At 37.6% G+C, this 17,391-nt stretch overlaps 1 protein-coding gene across 1 annotated transcript in view; it reads right to left on the bottom strand.

Moving 5' to 3' along the window:
* Fam184a (family with sequence similarity 184 member A) overlaps positions 1-10,701 on the bottom strand; it is a 132,096-nt gene extending 121,395 nt beyond the window's left edge. The window contains exon 1 of the mRNA XM_026394081.2: positions 10,534-10,701. Within this exon, the coding sequence (XP_026249866.2) occupies positions 10,534-10,701 (168 nt within the window). The remainder of the gene's footprint in view (positions 1-10,533) is intronic.
* Between the last annotated feature and the right edge of the window lie 6,690 nt (positions 10,702-17,391).

Below are 17,391 nucleotides of genomic sequence, written 5' to 3'. Positions count from 1 at the left end.
GTATTTTAAACAGAAATGCACATAAAACAATAGGGTGATGAGATTATAGGCATGTTGTGACCAAGTGCTGTCAGGAATCTAACCGTATACTTTCCCTGGAACAAAACATAATCATATGAACCATGAGAACTAACTATTTTATTTGTTGATGAATCTTTACTTTTGAGAGTTGTGGTCCCTAGCAATGTAAAACATATCTCTATCAGAAAAGAGAATATATGAGAAAACATACTTTAGTGTTAAAGATGATGACAGCAGAGTCCGAATCAGGTAGAGGGAACTAGAAAGTGTGTAGCACTTGACATTTGTTGAGTGCTTCTCACCTATATAAATTAACTCCTTTGACCTTCATGATAATTCTGTGAGGTAGGCTTTGTTATTATTACATATGAGGACATGATTTCTGAGAGGTTAAAACATTTTGAAGGTTATACACTAGCATGTAGTGACATTGAAATTCAGATAGAGATCTAACTGAACCACATCTCTGACCCATATGATGGACACTGCTACCTCATTCCCATTTGGCTCTGGGAATGTGGCCTGCCCATGACAGACATGGACCTAACACAGAAACATTAACTTTACAGAAATTTGTAACCATAGAATGAATGTATCAACTGAAGCATTCTCTGATTACAAATTACATTAATAATTTTAATAGTTAATTAAGAAAGTTGGAAGGCACTAGCATTTATTTATCTAAGAAAAGCAGATATATAATTTTTACCCCAAAAGAACCAAGTCAAATAGAAAAAGTTGACCAGAGTTATATATTTAAAATTTGTCAGGATTCATGGATTGATAAATGTTATAATTATTATGTATGATAAATATAATTCCATGACATTTTTAAGACTATTGAAAAATTTAAAAAATATAGACCAAGATGGAATGTAAATTAACAGGAATAAATAATTAGTAATGCCTACCACAATGTCTTTAATGAGCTAGCATTCAACTAATCTACCAAACACATGATCCTATATTATATGCTCTGCTGTGTATATTTTCTTTTATTACTGTGTAGATCATTAAACACACACAGCATTGATACTCAAATACACAACTTCCCCCACAAATTGCATATACTTTGTTTATATAATGTTTCTCTAGGCAAAACATTTAAGAGTAAGAAAAGAATACTATTTAGTATGTTGATCATGAAATGTTTTCTGAAAGAAATGCGATTCTGCTAAGACTGTACTTTAGGAGGAACAAAATGCAAAATGCAAATGTAGGTTGGGCATTCCTAACTTAAATACCCAAAATGCTGGTAGATAGAAAATTTTCTGAGCACCAATATGATGCTAAAAGTAGAAAATTCCACACCAGGTGTTATGTAAGAGGTCACAGTCAAGACACAAATATAAAAAATGTTGTATAAAAATACAAAAAATATTGTATAAAATTACCTTTAGACTGTGTAGGAGTGTATATGAAATGTAACCAAATTTTGTGTTTAGACTTAGGTCCCCAAAATATTTTATTATGTATACACAAATATTCCAAAATCTGAAAGTTTGAAATTCAAAACACTTCTGGTCCCAAGTATTTCATGTAAGTGATACTCAAATCATACCTGTGAACACAGATACATATTCCCTAGAATAAACTTAATCTGCTCAACTAAAAAGGTCAATGCCTAGAATTTTCATAGTCAAACTTTATACTTCATTTTTATAAGAAAGGGAGACATAGCAAATAAAAAGGAATTAATGAAATTTATTCAGAAATAAAGTTTCAGCATTTATAAGTTTGGCCTAATAGATTTAGTATAAAATTGGCTTAATTTCCTAGGCATGTTACTAATGATCATAATAACAATTTGGAGGTGATAAAGGATTCTAGTGCAATCTGAGTATGATATGGTTTAAAATCAAGGTGGAAAATTATAATCCTTATGGTAACATCTATTTATCTAAGCTCATTCCCCAATAATTTCAAGTAAATAGGAATTTATCCTAATATTACTAAAATTATCAACTTTTGATAATCTAAATTCTAACAATGCAATATTTGGACAAAAATTTTTCACTTTCAAACTCCTTAAAGCTCAATATAGAGATGGTACATATAAATGAGAGCTATAGATGAGCAATTTTTAAAAGTACATCATAAATACTATCTCCTTTATAATAAGTGAAGTGGTAGAGAGTAACAGAGTCTGAAATATCAGATACACACATTTTTGATGTTGATCACCAAATCTTTTGTTCTCTCGTCTACTGTAGGGCTTTTGGTAGGTTCAGCCTTCATTTACAAATCAAGATGACAGCAGTAATAGATACAGGTAAAAACTATATATATATATATATATATATATATATATATATATATATACACACACACACACACATAATATCACACACACACACATATATATGTGTGTGTGTGTATATATATATATATATATATATAGAGAGAGAGAGAGAGAGAGAGAGAGAGAAGAGAGAGAGAGACTTACTATATTTTTATATATTCTTGTGGAAGTTATGGTAGGAAAGAATGATATAAGTATTAATGACATAGGCCTGAGGTCAACAAATAACAGTAGCTTACTGATATAGTTTAATAAAAAGCTAAAAATAAAAGATTTTCTAAGATATTTGCTTTAGCCTCAAATGTTAAGTATACCAAAATTCTGACTACAACTGACAGTCCACAATTTGTGAAGGTCAGTGTTTCCAAAATTTATTTTAAAACATGGATTGGTAGTAAAAGAATATTTTCTAGTACAGGTAAAACATCCCTAATCTGAAATACTCCCAAATCCATTTTGTTGTTGTTATTTGAGATGAGGACCAGGTGCATTGCCCAAGCTGACCCTGAACTCCTGAGCTAAAGGGATCCTCATGCCTCAGCCTCCCAGGCAGCAGAGGCTACAGATGGTGCCACTGTGGCAGGCTCCAAAACTTTTTGAATGCTGACATGATATGCAAAGATTTTGAACTCTAAAGCATTTTAGATTTGGGGTTAGGAATACTCAACCAGTAAAATCTATGTAAATATATTTTAGATAGGGCATTTTAGATAGGGCATACTCAACTTATAATATGTTAAAGGCCAGAAGTTCTCAGGTAAAGCTAAAAGAAACCCTGTGGCTCAGAACACACCTGAAATATAAAATAAAAACCTGAGAAATTTTCCCCACATCAAATTACCATTTATAACATTTTTTTTACTTTTTAAAACCCCAAATTCAGTTAGCAATTGTCCCCCCTCAGGTTTCCATTTCTAAAAAGGGCTATGAAGCACCAATTCTGACAGTTTTACTTAATGTCCTTTTCATTCACAAGTGGCCTGCAGAATAGAAACTCTATATGGTAAAACAAACTAATTCCATTTCTGGATGCTCACAGATAAGAGTTTTGCTTTTCAAAATCTCACAAGGTCAATCAAAAGAAAAGATAGTATTTTATCCATTCAGAATCTTACTTGCTTTATAAGTTCTGTATAACTTTTCTTCCTCATCTCAAATTTAAGTGATACAAAATTTTCAGAAATACTCATAATTTTAAGAGTTAATATACAGGGACTTTACTAATTCAATTAAAACAAACAAATTACTTCAATAATATATTCCTACCAGACCCTTATCCTTCATACAACTTTTTAAAACCTTGGGAATTAGAGAATAGTAAAGAATTTTTATCAACAAAGAATAAATGATAAAAACTGGAAAGTTTTCAATTTGTTGCCTTCTAGAATTGGGTCTAGGTAACAATACAATTAGGAAACCAAGCAGTTAAGGAAAAACATTCTAAAATAACCATAATAGTAACCTTCACACCAAGCATAGCAGTCTCCAAATTAATGTAACTACATTTTTTTAGGTCTGGAATGGCTAAAGCTGTTAGTAAAAACATGAAAATATTTTGACATTTATTTTAAAACAGAGGCACACACATACAGCTCTATTACAAAATTACTGAGCCATAGTTACAAAATATACTATCTATAAACTCAGAAATTTTCTACATTGTATGGGAGAAGCACATTGGTTGTACTTATTATTAAAAATCCATGAGTGAGATAAGTCAAATATGGTTCCTATAGGAAAAAACAATAACAACTCTGTAACCTCTTACTGAACAACCAATATTAGGAATAAGGTAGATTTACAGAAAAGAAACCTAGTGGTGTAGCCACCCATCCTAGACCAATTCAGAGACCTGAGTTGAAGTCCAGATTCTGCCAGTGACAAGGTTGTGTGATATTCAAATAACTTTGGATCATCAATTTCTGCATCTATAAATGAGAGGATTAGGGTTGTCAAGTTTAAGGTTTCTGCCAGCTCTAAATCTTTTAACTCTAAAGGCAGTCCCTTTTTGAAGTTTATGGAAAATTAATGAACAGGATATCATGCTCTTGTGTCCATTAGTAAAATACACAAAATTAATCCAAACCACTCACCTATGACTAAAGATTACATCCAGGCGATTGCACAAGAGGATGGCTGAGCTGCAGTGTTAACAAAGGAGAAAAAAAAAAAAAGATGCTGTATTTGGCTTGTACTAGTCCTAAACTGAAACACAGCCGACTGTGACTATACTTACAACTCTAGTTCAAAAACCCAAGTTGTACCAAAAGTGGCTATTTACTTAGGTAATTCATAATCTCCTAGATTATTAAACTATTAAAAAGCATGCGCGCACGCGCACACACACACACACACACACACATACACACACAATTAGTGAAAATCAGTCTTATTTAATGTAGAGGAAACAGGACTGTGTGAAATTTTCACTGGTTTAAGCTTTCTATAAACACATTGTGGTTTTAGATATAATAAAAGCAGAGTTATTTTAGTTAACTTCCTAAAATATTTGGTAAGAAACTAGTATATTAAAGATCTACATTTTGAAGTGCCAATGTTTATATTTTACACAAAGTACTTGATATTTTTATTTTTATGACAAAATAAAGTATATTATGAAATATACATATAAGAATATTATGAAATAATATAGCTTTCTGAAGCAGTTCAATGGGAAGCCAATAAATATTTCAATATGTAAGAATATTTTCACTCAGCCAAACTAATCTATCATTAGCCCAGAAAAGTAGCAGATACAATTTCTCAAAAATGGCCCTTTTTCTACTATATAGCAAAACTACTTGTCATATCATTACCACTACAACTACCATCATCTTCTTCAATAAATACTCATTAGCTTCTATGATGCACGCAAAGCATTAATATCAAGGTAAGACAAAATACAATATATGGTCCCTATAATGAGAAAGGTATAATCAAAATCAGGGGAAAAAGGTATATTTACAAAAACAATAAATTATATTTGCGAATTACAGATAATAAATATTATAAGAATTCTGAGTAAGGAAAGTCCAACAAAGGCTAAGTAGGTCAGAACATTGCTTGTAAAAGGGCCACAGTATTAAAAGAAGTAGACTTACTGATGCTAATCATAGAATACAAAACTACTTTCTGCTTCTTGGAAACTCATACTCTACCTTCTCCTAGTTATGTCTATAAGTGATAAGTGGACTGAGCTGTACTGAAGTATAAGCAACAATGGAGGCCTTTCATAAGAAGCTAACACAGCAGGACATTAAAAGGGAAGTTTCTACTAAGAACTAAAGACAACAGAATTAACGCTCCAAAGCAGATGCCAGAACATTCCTAAAATTTCAAAGGAGGCAGTCTAAAGAAAGGAATGTCAGAAGTGTCTTACCTCCTACCCTCAACCAACACTAGTAAAATGTGACTTCAAGGAGATTACAGAGCTGGTTATGGAGATATCCATGAGATTTATGATAATAAGGACCCAGGCCTTTTCATGGGGAAGAGAGAAAATTCTCATTCCACATCTGAAGCACAGGAAAAAAGGCTTTGAAGGGATCATATGAAGGGCTTGATATAAGCACTTTCAAGAACATCTGACCTAGACACCTGATTCATCCCTGGAAAATCTAAAGAATGGGAGATGAATGAAGATGCACTGGAGAACAAAAGAGATGACTGAACTAGGCCCACTCCTAGTTTTGTACAAAGAATGATTAGTTCCTAGGGACCAGATATGGGTCTTACAGGAAGAAACAGAAAGCTGTGGTAGAGTCAAATGGATCCATCCAAATGGATTATCTGGAGCTGGAACAGACTTCAACAAAATGATGATGAAGATACTTACTGCCAGCTCCAAGAGCTGAGGAAGGAGCCAGCAACCAGCCAGAATGCATTTTAATTTTCAAGGAACTTAATGTGAAAGTCTCAAGCAACTAAGATGAAAGACACAGGATCCTCAAGTGAAAAATCTTGAAACATCTACCAAGACTATAAAAGCACTAAAGATAGATCATCATCTAGATTTTTAGCTAAAACTCTGAAGCTCCTTTTCCCTCCCCCTCTTCCTTCTTCCTCCTCCAACTTTGGAGGGATCTAAAACCAGGACTGGCAAGACAAAGAAGGAAGAGTAGAAAAGCAGGGTCAGAAGAAAAAAAGTCAATGAAGCCCTTCCCCGATTACTAACTTGCCCCTTGCAATATGCAGGGCCAAAAAAATGTGCATGGGGGGAGAAGCTTCATCTTTAATTTGGGTTTGGTCTAGAAATTTTATTTGTTTATTTGCACTGGTCATTTTAATAATCAAGCTGAGATCTTTGTGACTTAGTTATTGAAGGATGATTTTTATTATCTAAGAGTAACCAGAAATATCAAGTTCACTCATGTCAGAGAATAAACCAGCCTAAGAGTAAATTGAAAGAGACAGAAAGGGGCCAAAAAAAGAGAGAGATTAAAAAATAATACTATTATAATTATATCCTACCAGTTTCCTTTTTAATCTATTGCACTATAGAGTCCAAACAGAGGGCCAGAAGCAATGGCACATGCCTGTAATTCCAACTACTCAGGAGGCTGAGACAGAAGAAGGATTGTTAAATTACAGACTAGCCTTGGCAACTTGGCAAGACTCTATCTCAAAATAAAATGTAAAAAGGGCCAGGGATATAGCTCCCAGCCCCAGTCCCCCTGTATTCAATGCCCAGTACCAGGCAGGGGTGGGGAGGTATCATAGGGACAAACAGAGAAGTATGTAAATGTGATCTTATAAAACAGAATGGATTCCACCCAGCTTTCCTGTCTTACTGAGATGGTTCAACCATAACAATTTCAGAACTATGCCACAACATGAGAATTATTATTAATTCAAGAATCTAATATTAATTCTTAAAATTTGACATGGGTGACCTAAATATGCTAGACATCTTAACAGGCTGAGGACTATGTCCTGCTCCCCACTGCATCTCTAACACTTAGCAAAGTACCCTTACATAAAACCTGCTTTAAGAACTGCAGTTCTTACCACAAGAAGCTGCTATCTTAGGCTCTTGAAAGACAGAATATGAACAATTATGCATTCAGATGAGACTTTTTCTTCAGTTAAAAACATACTGAGCCTTATTATATACAATACTGTATAGTAGAAAACTGTCACCCTTATCCTTTCAAAGCCAGCCAGATTTCTTGAAATATGCCTTTCAGTACTATACTACAAACAATGTGAATGTGAAACCTTTACTGATATTCAAATAAGAAAACAACTACTATATGCATTTTTATAGTGTTTGGGAGAAATCCTCAAAATAAACACACTATGATATCATGGTATCCAAAGCAGAAATTTTAAAGGGGTATTTAAAATATACTATGAATATTTTATGAATACTATTAGTATATAGTAAATATTTTCAGTGATGGCCTGAATGAAGAGCCTATAACTCTCTAAAATAGGTACTGTCATCCTTACTTTAAAGATTTGGGAACTGAGTTTAGTGACTTGCTCAAGGTCATGCTACTAGCAAGTAGGGGAGTGGAAATTTTAACTCAAGATGTGTGCCAGATTCCCAAGGCACATTTTTAATTATACTGCTACTATAAGGCTGAGGAGTGATTTTTACTGACTCCCTTCCCCAGAAAATAGATCCTGCTTTAATAGTTATCTTTATAGTAACTATAAAAATGTAAAATATTAACAAGTTGCATCCATAGTTCTACTTAATCTCTCTATTGGTGTGAATGTATTAGTAAACTCTTCATGAGTAAAACTTCATGAAGCAGAACTAGCAGAGTTTCCAATTATACACATACATAATATATATGGACATACATATATACACATATGTATGTATGCACATATGTATGTACACACATTCATGATGCCGTGCTTATGGCACAGTATTTGCAATAAGTGTATATGACTGTACAATTTGACAGTTTCCAAATGGTACATAAGAAAAGCAGGTCTTATTGTACATTTTCAGGAACTGAAAGGAACTGGCTGTATCAAGATTCCTATTACAGGATTGTTTCATTGTCAGACTTTATCTCAAGTAAATATAAAGGCAAGAGGTAGAGGTGGAAGAACCTCTATAGATATTTCAGTATTCAATGGTATTCGTCCCTTACCTGGCATGATTTTGCCACCCCTCCCTTGCCCCACTCTGCCCCAGGAACATCTAGTAATGCTTACTATCATGATAATGGGGAGGGAACAATTGGGGTAGAAGTCTACTGACACCAACTATGTAGGGCAGTGATACTGCTAAACATCCTATAATGCACAAGACAGATCATCAACAAGGAATCAATCAATGCAACACTGAGAAACCCTAGTATAAGGTATTAAATGTCTGAAGCACTTAAGACGTTGACGGGGTGGTGACAGTGTTTAGATACCATAACTACAAACACTGATCAGAGTCCCAGTAACCCCCAAGAAGGATTAGATACAACACTCTGCAGTGATGAAGCACTGGCACAGGGACAGTGGCTTATTAGATTCAAGGAGCTTGGTGTGAAGGCCGAAAGTGCTATCAACATCCATGTAATATCCTACCTTCTGTGAATTTTTTTTCTGATAAAAGAACAGGAAATTGAAAAGTGTAAGTAGAAAGAAATAAAGTTTACTGAAGTGAAACAGCTTTCATTAAAGAATACACAGTTCCACTACCGATTTATTGAGTGTTTCTATTACAGCAGAACTCTGGGGAGTTACAATCTAAAATAAGAACAAAGGATGTGTGGACATCTTCTAAGAAAAAATCATAATAAATAAATAAATACGCATGTACTTCACTTTGAACATTAATATTATTAAGATCAAATGCTATTGCAGGAGAGCCCCAATTGGAGAAATGCTCTGATGACTCTCTGTTATCATTTCTTCCTAGTTCTTTCTTTCTGTGAATTTTGGTACTCTCTGTCACAAGAGGAAATAGTAAAAACTGGATACTTAGCAACCTCTGAGACTGTGTTGACGTCCAATAAAAAACAAAACAAAACAAAACAAAGAACAACAAACAAAAACAATTTCACAAAATATTGCTTGCTTTGCATGGTTGAGATTTACTGTTAAATACCTGCACCTTTTCTTTTTCACCTCCATTGTCCCCTTATTCTTTAGTCCTTCCTTGTTATTTTTCTAACCTCAGTAACATTTCTCCACTGAAATCTTTTTACCCTTCATTTATTCCTTGTTTTATTACGTTTCATTCCTTTTTTATTATTCCTTTCCCTCCTTCCAATTCTAATGACTTAGTGTACTCTCTCAAGAAGACCAATAGTGAAAGTATATACTGAGAATTTTGGAGTCAGACTTCAGTTTACCTAGTAATATCCTGCGACCCCCTGCCTCATGTCTTCATGTCAGCATACCAACACTCATTAAGTAGTTATCACCTCTACTAACTTCCAAAAATCACAAATCACTTCTTCACACTTAATGGGTATTGCTAAATTGCCAGTAAGATCTAAACAGAGCAGGATAATTGATCCAAAATTCTCTTGCTTCAGGCATCAACTCTTTTCTATTATCAACATTTACTAAATTAGAAGACCTCACTAACACAGGTGCCATCCTAAATCACAGTTGGTAAACATGCAAGCGATTTGCTCTTTGAAAACTATCTTTTGGTAAACTGAACCGCTTAACAAAACGCTGGCACAGTGTGATTCATCTAATAAGCCTTGTTTGACATTTTATCAGGATAAAGAATGACTCATTAAATCCCCCAAATGGCACACAAGGTATGTTTTACCCTCCTACATCCCTTGGAATAATCTCAGAAAGTTTATTCTCCCCATAAATTCATAACCAATAACAGATACTCATTAATTCCGAGGATTCGGGTCATGTTAGGTAAATACGGTACTGTACTTCATTTGGTACTGTAGTGTGATGCCTCCTGGAGCCCTGGCAGATGCCTGGAAGCAACAGTAAAATCGTGTTCCGTTGTGAAACTGAGAAAGTAAACCCTAATTTGTTCTGCGTGGGTTAACCCTAAAGGGCAAAGAGGTGCAAGTCCCATAAATTCAGCAAGTCCCATAAATCCAGTGGTACTGTCTAGTTTAAATCCGCGTCGTCAGCATTCCACCTAAGTTTGAGTGGTTTTGGAGATAAATCTCAGGCTGTTGCTTCTCGCCAGGAGCCCCCTTGGGCTCACCCCAGGACAGGGCTCGCCGCCTCGGGGCACACAGGGTCGCCTCCGTCCCCGCCCCGCCCCTTACCTTAGTAAGCTGGGCGATTTTCTTGCTCATTTTCAGGTGCATGTCCTGGCTGTAGTCCACGCAGTGCCCAGCCAGCTGCGCCCCGGCCGGCGAGGGTGCGAATTTGGCCGCCCCGGCTGCAGAGCCGCTGTAATAGTGCTGCTGCCAGCTCATGCCCGGGGTCGCCATCTTCCCGATAGACCCCGGCCGGGGCACCTGTGTCCGCGCCCGCCGGGAGGCCCACCGGGAGGCCCGCGGAGCAACGACGTCTGGGAGGCAAGAGCCGAAAAGGTCTCTCCCCGACCCGACCCCTGGTGTCTGCCAGCCTCCGCCGAAGAGGCCCTCCTGTCTGAAACCCCCGGGTCACACCCTTCCAGGGACGGGGCGGTCCCGCCGGCCGGAGGCCGCAGACGACACTGCGCGGGGCGGACGCTCCGGGGTCCGGCGGCGGCGGCCGGGGACCAGGCCCGCTCTCGCCTCAGCCCGCGCCCGGAGGGGGCGTCGTGGGCAGCGTGGATCCTCCGGCCCCGCTCGCAGGCGGCACCCGGGACCAGGCGAGACGGCCGCCGCCGGGGCTGCGGAGGGAGGTGGAGACGGGGCGGGCTACCGCGAGGGAAGGCGGGGACATGGAGGAGGACGCGGGAGTCGTGGAGCAGCCGTTACCAGGGTGCGCGGCTCAGGCCCGCGGAGCGCCCGGGGCTGGCGACGTCATTTCCCCGCAGTTAAGCCCCGCCCCGCGCCGCCGCCAGCCCCGCATCCCCGCATCCCCGCATCCCCGCATCCCCGCATCCCCGCATCCCCGCATCCCAGCATCCCTGCATCCCCGCCGCGGGTAAGGGCGCCCAACCCGGTGTGCTGGACCCCGTTAGGCCGGGCTCAGGCTGCTAGCCCTGTGTGCTGAGCTTGCAACCTTCTGTAAAAAAATTTGGACAGAGAAGATGAGGCCATGGTCACCTTCGTTTAGCTCAGTGCCTGGCACTTGGGCTTTACAGAGCCTTTCCACGTGCATCCTCGCGGGTACAGGACCCCAAGAATCAGCTGTTTCTCTAGAAGAGCGGCAAACTCATGATCAGTTTCCTAAGGACGATGATCTCAGCACCAGAAATGTGGGTAGTGGAGTAATGGGGAATCCGGTAATCCCTGCCTTGATCCTTCCTCCAAACTCACACAAGTATTATTATTACAATATCTGGGGCCGACCGACCTACTGTGTGCCAGGGCACTGTCCCTTAATGCCAAGTAGGTAGACGTGTGGAGGGAGTGCACCGCTCCAGTCAATTGCAACCCCACTTTTCTGCAGTCTAATCGACCGTGGAACAATTATACATGTGAAATTGAATTGGCTAGAAATCAGTAAGAACAGGAATAGAGTGAAAGTACAGGGGGAAAACAAGATGGAACAAGACTACAGCTCCTTAAGGATTCTGGGCTGTACCAAAGACTGTCATTACTTTCACTTTATTACTTTTCTAAGTATGTTATTCACTACTATTTTTCTCTTGACATTCTACTCCTAAAGGTAGGGGGAAAAAATACACGTGTGTGTGTGTGTGTGTGTGTGTGTGTGTGTGTGTGTGTGTGTGATCCTGTGTTGGAGTAAATGAGTCAGGTAAACATTACATTTAAGGTAATGTGAATACAAGTTTTAAAATGCAGACTCATACCTGTTTTTTTAAAAAATCTGTTCTCCATGCAGCTTTGCAGAATTTAATCCCCCCACTTTATGCAACTTCTCTTTAGAATTCAAGTAAGCTGTTATAAATCAAAGAATTTTAACAAATTAACTGAAGGTGTCTAAATGTGACAAAATCTAAAGAAGGTAAAGATTGAATAGAATCCTGAAATGTTTCCAGATTCCTGTAATTCCAGAAAGGAAGACTAAATTGGCTACATCTTTTCCTGGATGCCAGGTACTCAATCTCCCTCTAATAGACCTTCCAGATAATAAGTAGCTGCAAGGTTTTAAATGGAGCAGATGGCCAAAAACAAATATCATGCAATTTTTTCTTTCTTCTTAAGCATTAATGATTAAATGAAATAAAAGAATTAGGAACCAGTGTTATTTTATCAAATTCTCGGCAAGGAAGAGTCACAATAATTTTAGAAATCTTGAATCCTTTACATTCCAAGCAGAAATATGTGTTCAAAAAGCTTACTATGTTTCACATAATTTTATAGCTAGGTCTTGCTAGGACAAGACGGTGTTTTTTGTTTTGGTCTCTGTATGGTGGGAAGAGCATAGGACTGGTAAGGAAACTCATGTGTAGCCTCAGCTGAGTCATGGAACCTGTTCATCCCTCACTGCTGCCTTTGACTAAAAACTGTTATCCCTCCCTTCCAGTTCTAACTCGGATGTTACAGGTTGTGGCACTGATCCATTGGTAATTCACTCTGAACCCCATCACATGGGGTTCTGTCATCACTGCATGATATAGCCCAAACGGACACTTTTCCTAAATTCCATCCTCAAAAGATATCTGGAGTAGCATTCTGGGAATTAATATTTTTTCTCTAATGCAAATGGGCAAAATAAATCATTTAATGTAGAATTCTATTTAGTTATTATATAATACACAGAAACAAAGAATAACATGACATACTTACAATCCTGTCATCCAGCAGCTCACTTTTAAAGGATCTAGTAAAGGAGGTATGCAATAGAAAAGGAGAGAAGTTAGGAAGGCCATCTTTAGTACCTGTTTTTATCATGTGATTGTTTATGTAGAAATATTTACCCACATGCTCATTGAGTTCCAGGTGCTGAGACTGCTATGATGACTTAGAAGCAGTTTCTGTCCTGAAGAGGTTGGCAGTCTGGTATAAAAGACACAGAAGTAAAGGATAAGGTGCAACACAGTGAGGTAAGTGTTAAAGGAACTCTGAAAAGGACACAGCCTAGCCTTGGCGTGTCAGATAAGGATTCACACACAGAGAAAGGTGGTGCTTTAACAGACTCTATGAGTTTTTTAGATAAAGGGAATAAAGAACATAGGCTGTGTACTCTGGGAATAGCAAGGGCAAAGCCCTGGATATGAGAAAGCATGACCTATTTAAGGAGCAATAAGTCATACAATATGGCTAGAACAAAGTTTGAGTGGCATAGCAGGGTAAAAGGTAGAGCAGGTAAGATTACTCATGGAAAGCTGAGATTGTGGCTCAGTTGTAGGGGCACTTACCTAACATGCATGAGGTCCTGGGTACAATCCCAGCACCTCCACAAAATAAAATAAAATAAAATAAAATAAAATAAAATAAAAATATCACTCATGGAGGGGATAACTTGCCATGCCTTGACAAGGGGATTGGGACTTTGGTCTGAAGGCATTCAGGAGCTGCTAAGGAACTTAAGAGGCAAATGAAACAATCAGATTTTGCATATTAGTTGTATAATTCTTGTGACTTAAGGAAAATTAATTAAGGAGCACCTATATGGACGAGGAGACTCACTATGTTGCACTATATCCTTTACTTGTGGGTCTTCTTCATCAGACTGGTAACTTCTTCAGGACAGAGAGGGCTCCATAGTCATTATGGCAGCTTCAGCACCTGGAACTCAATAAAACTATTACATTTATTCAGGCAAGAGACAATGAACTGCTGACCGAAAATATGGTAGTGAGAATAGACAGAAAGGGGTGGATATGAAACATCCATAAGGTAAAATGAACAGGCCATTGAGGCTGAGGAAGAGAGACAGTCAAGGAGGAAGACCAAGAAAGAGGGACAGATAAGTTCAGTGTAGAACACGTTGACATTTGAGGTACCTGTGAGACATCTATGTGGAGGTGTTCAGGAGCATTGGATGTAGAATAGGAGGCATAGTGCAGTAATCAAATTAGAACACAACAGGCAAAGGTAGTGACATAAAGCTAACACAGTAGGTAATCATCTGTGAACATTCTAGAATTTCTCTTTGAGGAAGAGTCATAACTAAGCAATGGAAGCATCGGGCCCAAGAGTATAATGCCCAGGAGGTAACCTCATAGCAATGCAGAACCTTGGCCCCAGCAGGGGTGAAGGTTGGTACAGAGGAACAGTCACCAAAAGCAAGTAGAGAAATGGGCAGAAATGAAGTTTTGAAGTTTGCATGATGCCTTCCAGAAGGGGTCCTAGCAAGTGAGAACATAGTTATAAATGTTTATAAAAGCTTAGGGGCTGAGGTTGTGGCTAAGCGGTAGAGTGCTCGCGAGGCCCTGGGTTCTATCCTCAGCACCCTATATAAATGAATAAATTTTAAAAAAATAGAAGATCTTTCAAAAAAAAGTTTACAAAAGTTACATTTTTCTAAATCCTCCAAAAGCATATATAGTTCAGGCCCCAGAAGTCCTAGATTGACCCCAGGCAATAACTAAAGTAAAGAATTAAAATTAGGATTGAAATGTGAGTTCAAAAGACAGTAGACCTGCCAGGCATGGTGACATATACCAATAGTTCCAGCTACTTGGGAGGCTGCAGTAGAAGGATCACTTGAGCCTAGAAGTTTGAGACTACCCTGAAAAGAGGCTTTACATGTTCCAGGCAAATGCTGTTCTTCTAAGCTGCATCCCTAACCCTAAACCTCAACAACAGAAAACAAGCAACCTGATTAAAAAATGTGCAAAGAAGAAACTGAATAGTCATTTTTCTAAAGAAGATGTACAAATGAGTGATAAGCATGTGAAAAGATGCTCAATTGATCTTTAGGGAAATGCAAATTAAAACCAAAATGAGATGGGCTGAGGTTGTGGCTCAGTGGAAGAGAGCTTGCCTAGCTTGTGCAAGGCCCTGGGTTCGATCCTCAGCACCACATAAAAATAGATGAATGAAGCAAAGGTATTGTGTCCAACTATAATTTAAAAGTAAATATTAAAAAGACTCACAATGAGATGCCACCTTGCACTCATTAGAATAGCTACTATCAAAAACAAAACAAACAAAAACCAGAAAATAAATATTATATGGAGAAATTGAGTCCCTTATGCATTATTGTTTAGAATGTAACATGATGCAGCCATTATAGAAACAAAACAGTAGTTCTTCAAAAATTTAACATAGAATTATTGTGTGGTAACAATTCCACTTTTAGATATATATCCAAAAGAAATGGAAGTGAGTACTCAAATATCCTTTGTACACAGTATTGCAATAACAACCCAAATGTCCACTTACATAGTATAAGCAACCCAAGTGTCCACTTACAGTAAATGGATAACAGAATGAGGAATATTCAATGGTGTTGTGTTCAGCCTTAGAAAGGCTGACATATGCTACATGGAAGAACCTTAAAAACATTATACAGTGGCTGGGATTGTGGATCAGTGGTAGAGTGCTTACCTAGCACGGGCGGGACCCGGGTTTGATCCTCAGCACCACATAAAAATAAAGGCATTGTGTTAAAAAAATATTTTTTAAAAAACATTATATATGTGCAGGGCTGGGATTGTGGCTCAGTGGCAGAGCACTTGCCTAGCACGTGGGAGGCCCTGGGTTTGATCCTCAACACCACATATAAATAAATAAATAAATAAATAAATAAATAAAATAAAGGTATAATGTCCAAGTACTACTAAAAAAAAAATTTAAAAATGCTTTAAAAAACATTATGCAACCTAAATAAGCCAGTCAGGAAGAACAAATTCTGTGTGATTCTATTTTTATGAGTGAGGTACCCAGAGTAGTCAAATTCATAGAGACAAAAAGTAGAATGATGGTTTCCAGGGGCTATAGAGGGGATATGAGGAGTTACTCTTTAATGACTATAGAGTTTCAGTTTGGGCAGATGAAAATGTTTTGGAGATGGATAGAAGTGATGATTGTATGACAAGGTGAATGTCTTTAATGTATTGAATTACACCCTTAAAATGGTAAATTACATATTTGATATATTTTACCACAATAAAAAAATGGACACAACTTTATTCAATAGAAGGTATTCTTTCTACTTATGAGAAATCTGTTCCAGAGTCTAGAGAGAGGAATGCTGTTCTGTCAACCAACAAGCATTTATTGACTGCTTCCATTGTGAAGGTGAAACAGTCATTTCCAACCTGAGGTTGGGGTTTACAAACAGGACATCCGGATATAAGGTTTCAAAGAAGAGAGGATGGGGGAAATGTTCTTCTCACCCCTTTTTTCTATTCTCCTCCCCATTTGGACCAGTAGAATCATAGAGACCAAAGTAGTCAATTGGAGAATGGTACCAAAAATAAATATCTGCAAAAATGCCTGTACTAAATATCTACAAAAGCCCATGGAGTTGATGAGGTGATCTCTAAGGAACTTTCCAGCTCTTTTCTCTTTTATATCACAATGTTATTTTCTTAGGAACATCCAGTACTTGAATGGGAGTTAACCTAAAACCATGAAGCAAGCTTAAGAGCATGAGACACTCAGAATCAATATAAACTCTACAAGCAACTTAACTTCAGTGGAAATCAAGAAACACACAGACTTTTGTAAGACTTTATGCAAATACAGAAAATATTTTAAATTACAAATTTTCCAAATGGCAATCTTTCTCTAAGTATTATAGTATTGTAGTCTCTAAGTATTATAACGGAAAGAGTACCAAAATCTTGATGTTCTAGACCTGATTGTGTCACTCAGCCACCTCTTTTTCTTCATGTATAAGACAAAGACATTGGACATTGGATAGTGAGTGTTTCTTATATTTCCCATGTAATACACATTGAATAATTTCATATTTTAGGGAAGAATTTTGTTACATTTACTTGGATATACCACACATCAGTTATTCTCCAACTCTCACTTCCACATCTTAACATACTTAAACTGTGATAAACAAAATGAGGTTATTGATTTCTTTAGAAAAATGATATAATTCAGATGATTGTGTTGGATACCTTCTAAAATGGCTGATAAATAATAAAGACTCAATAA

The sequence above is a fragment of the Urocitellus parryii genome, chromosome 8 (genome assembly GCF_045843805.1).
Source record: "Urocitellus parryii isolate mUroPar1 chromosome 8, mUroPar1.hap1, whole genome shotgun sequence".
Taxonomy (NCBI): Eukaryota; Metazoa; Chordata; class Mammalia; order Rodentia; family Sciuridae; genus Urocitellus; species Urocitellus parryii.
This window is presented reverse-complemented; position numbering and strand designations above follow the sequence as displayed.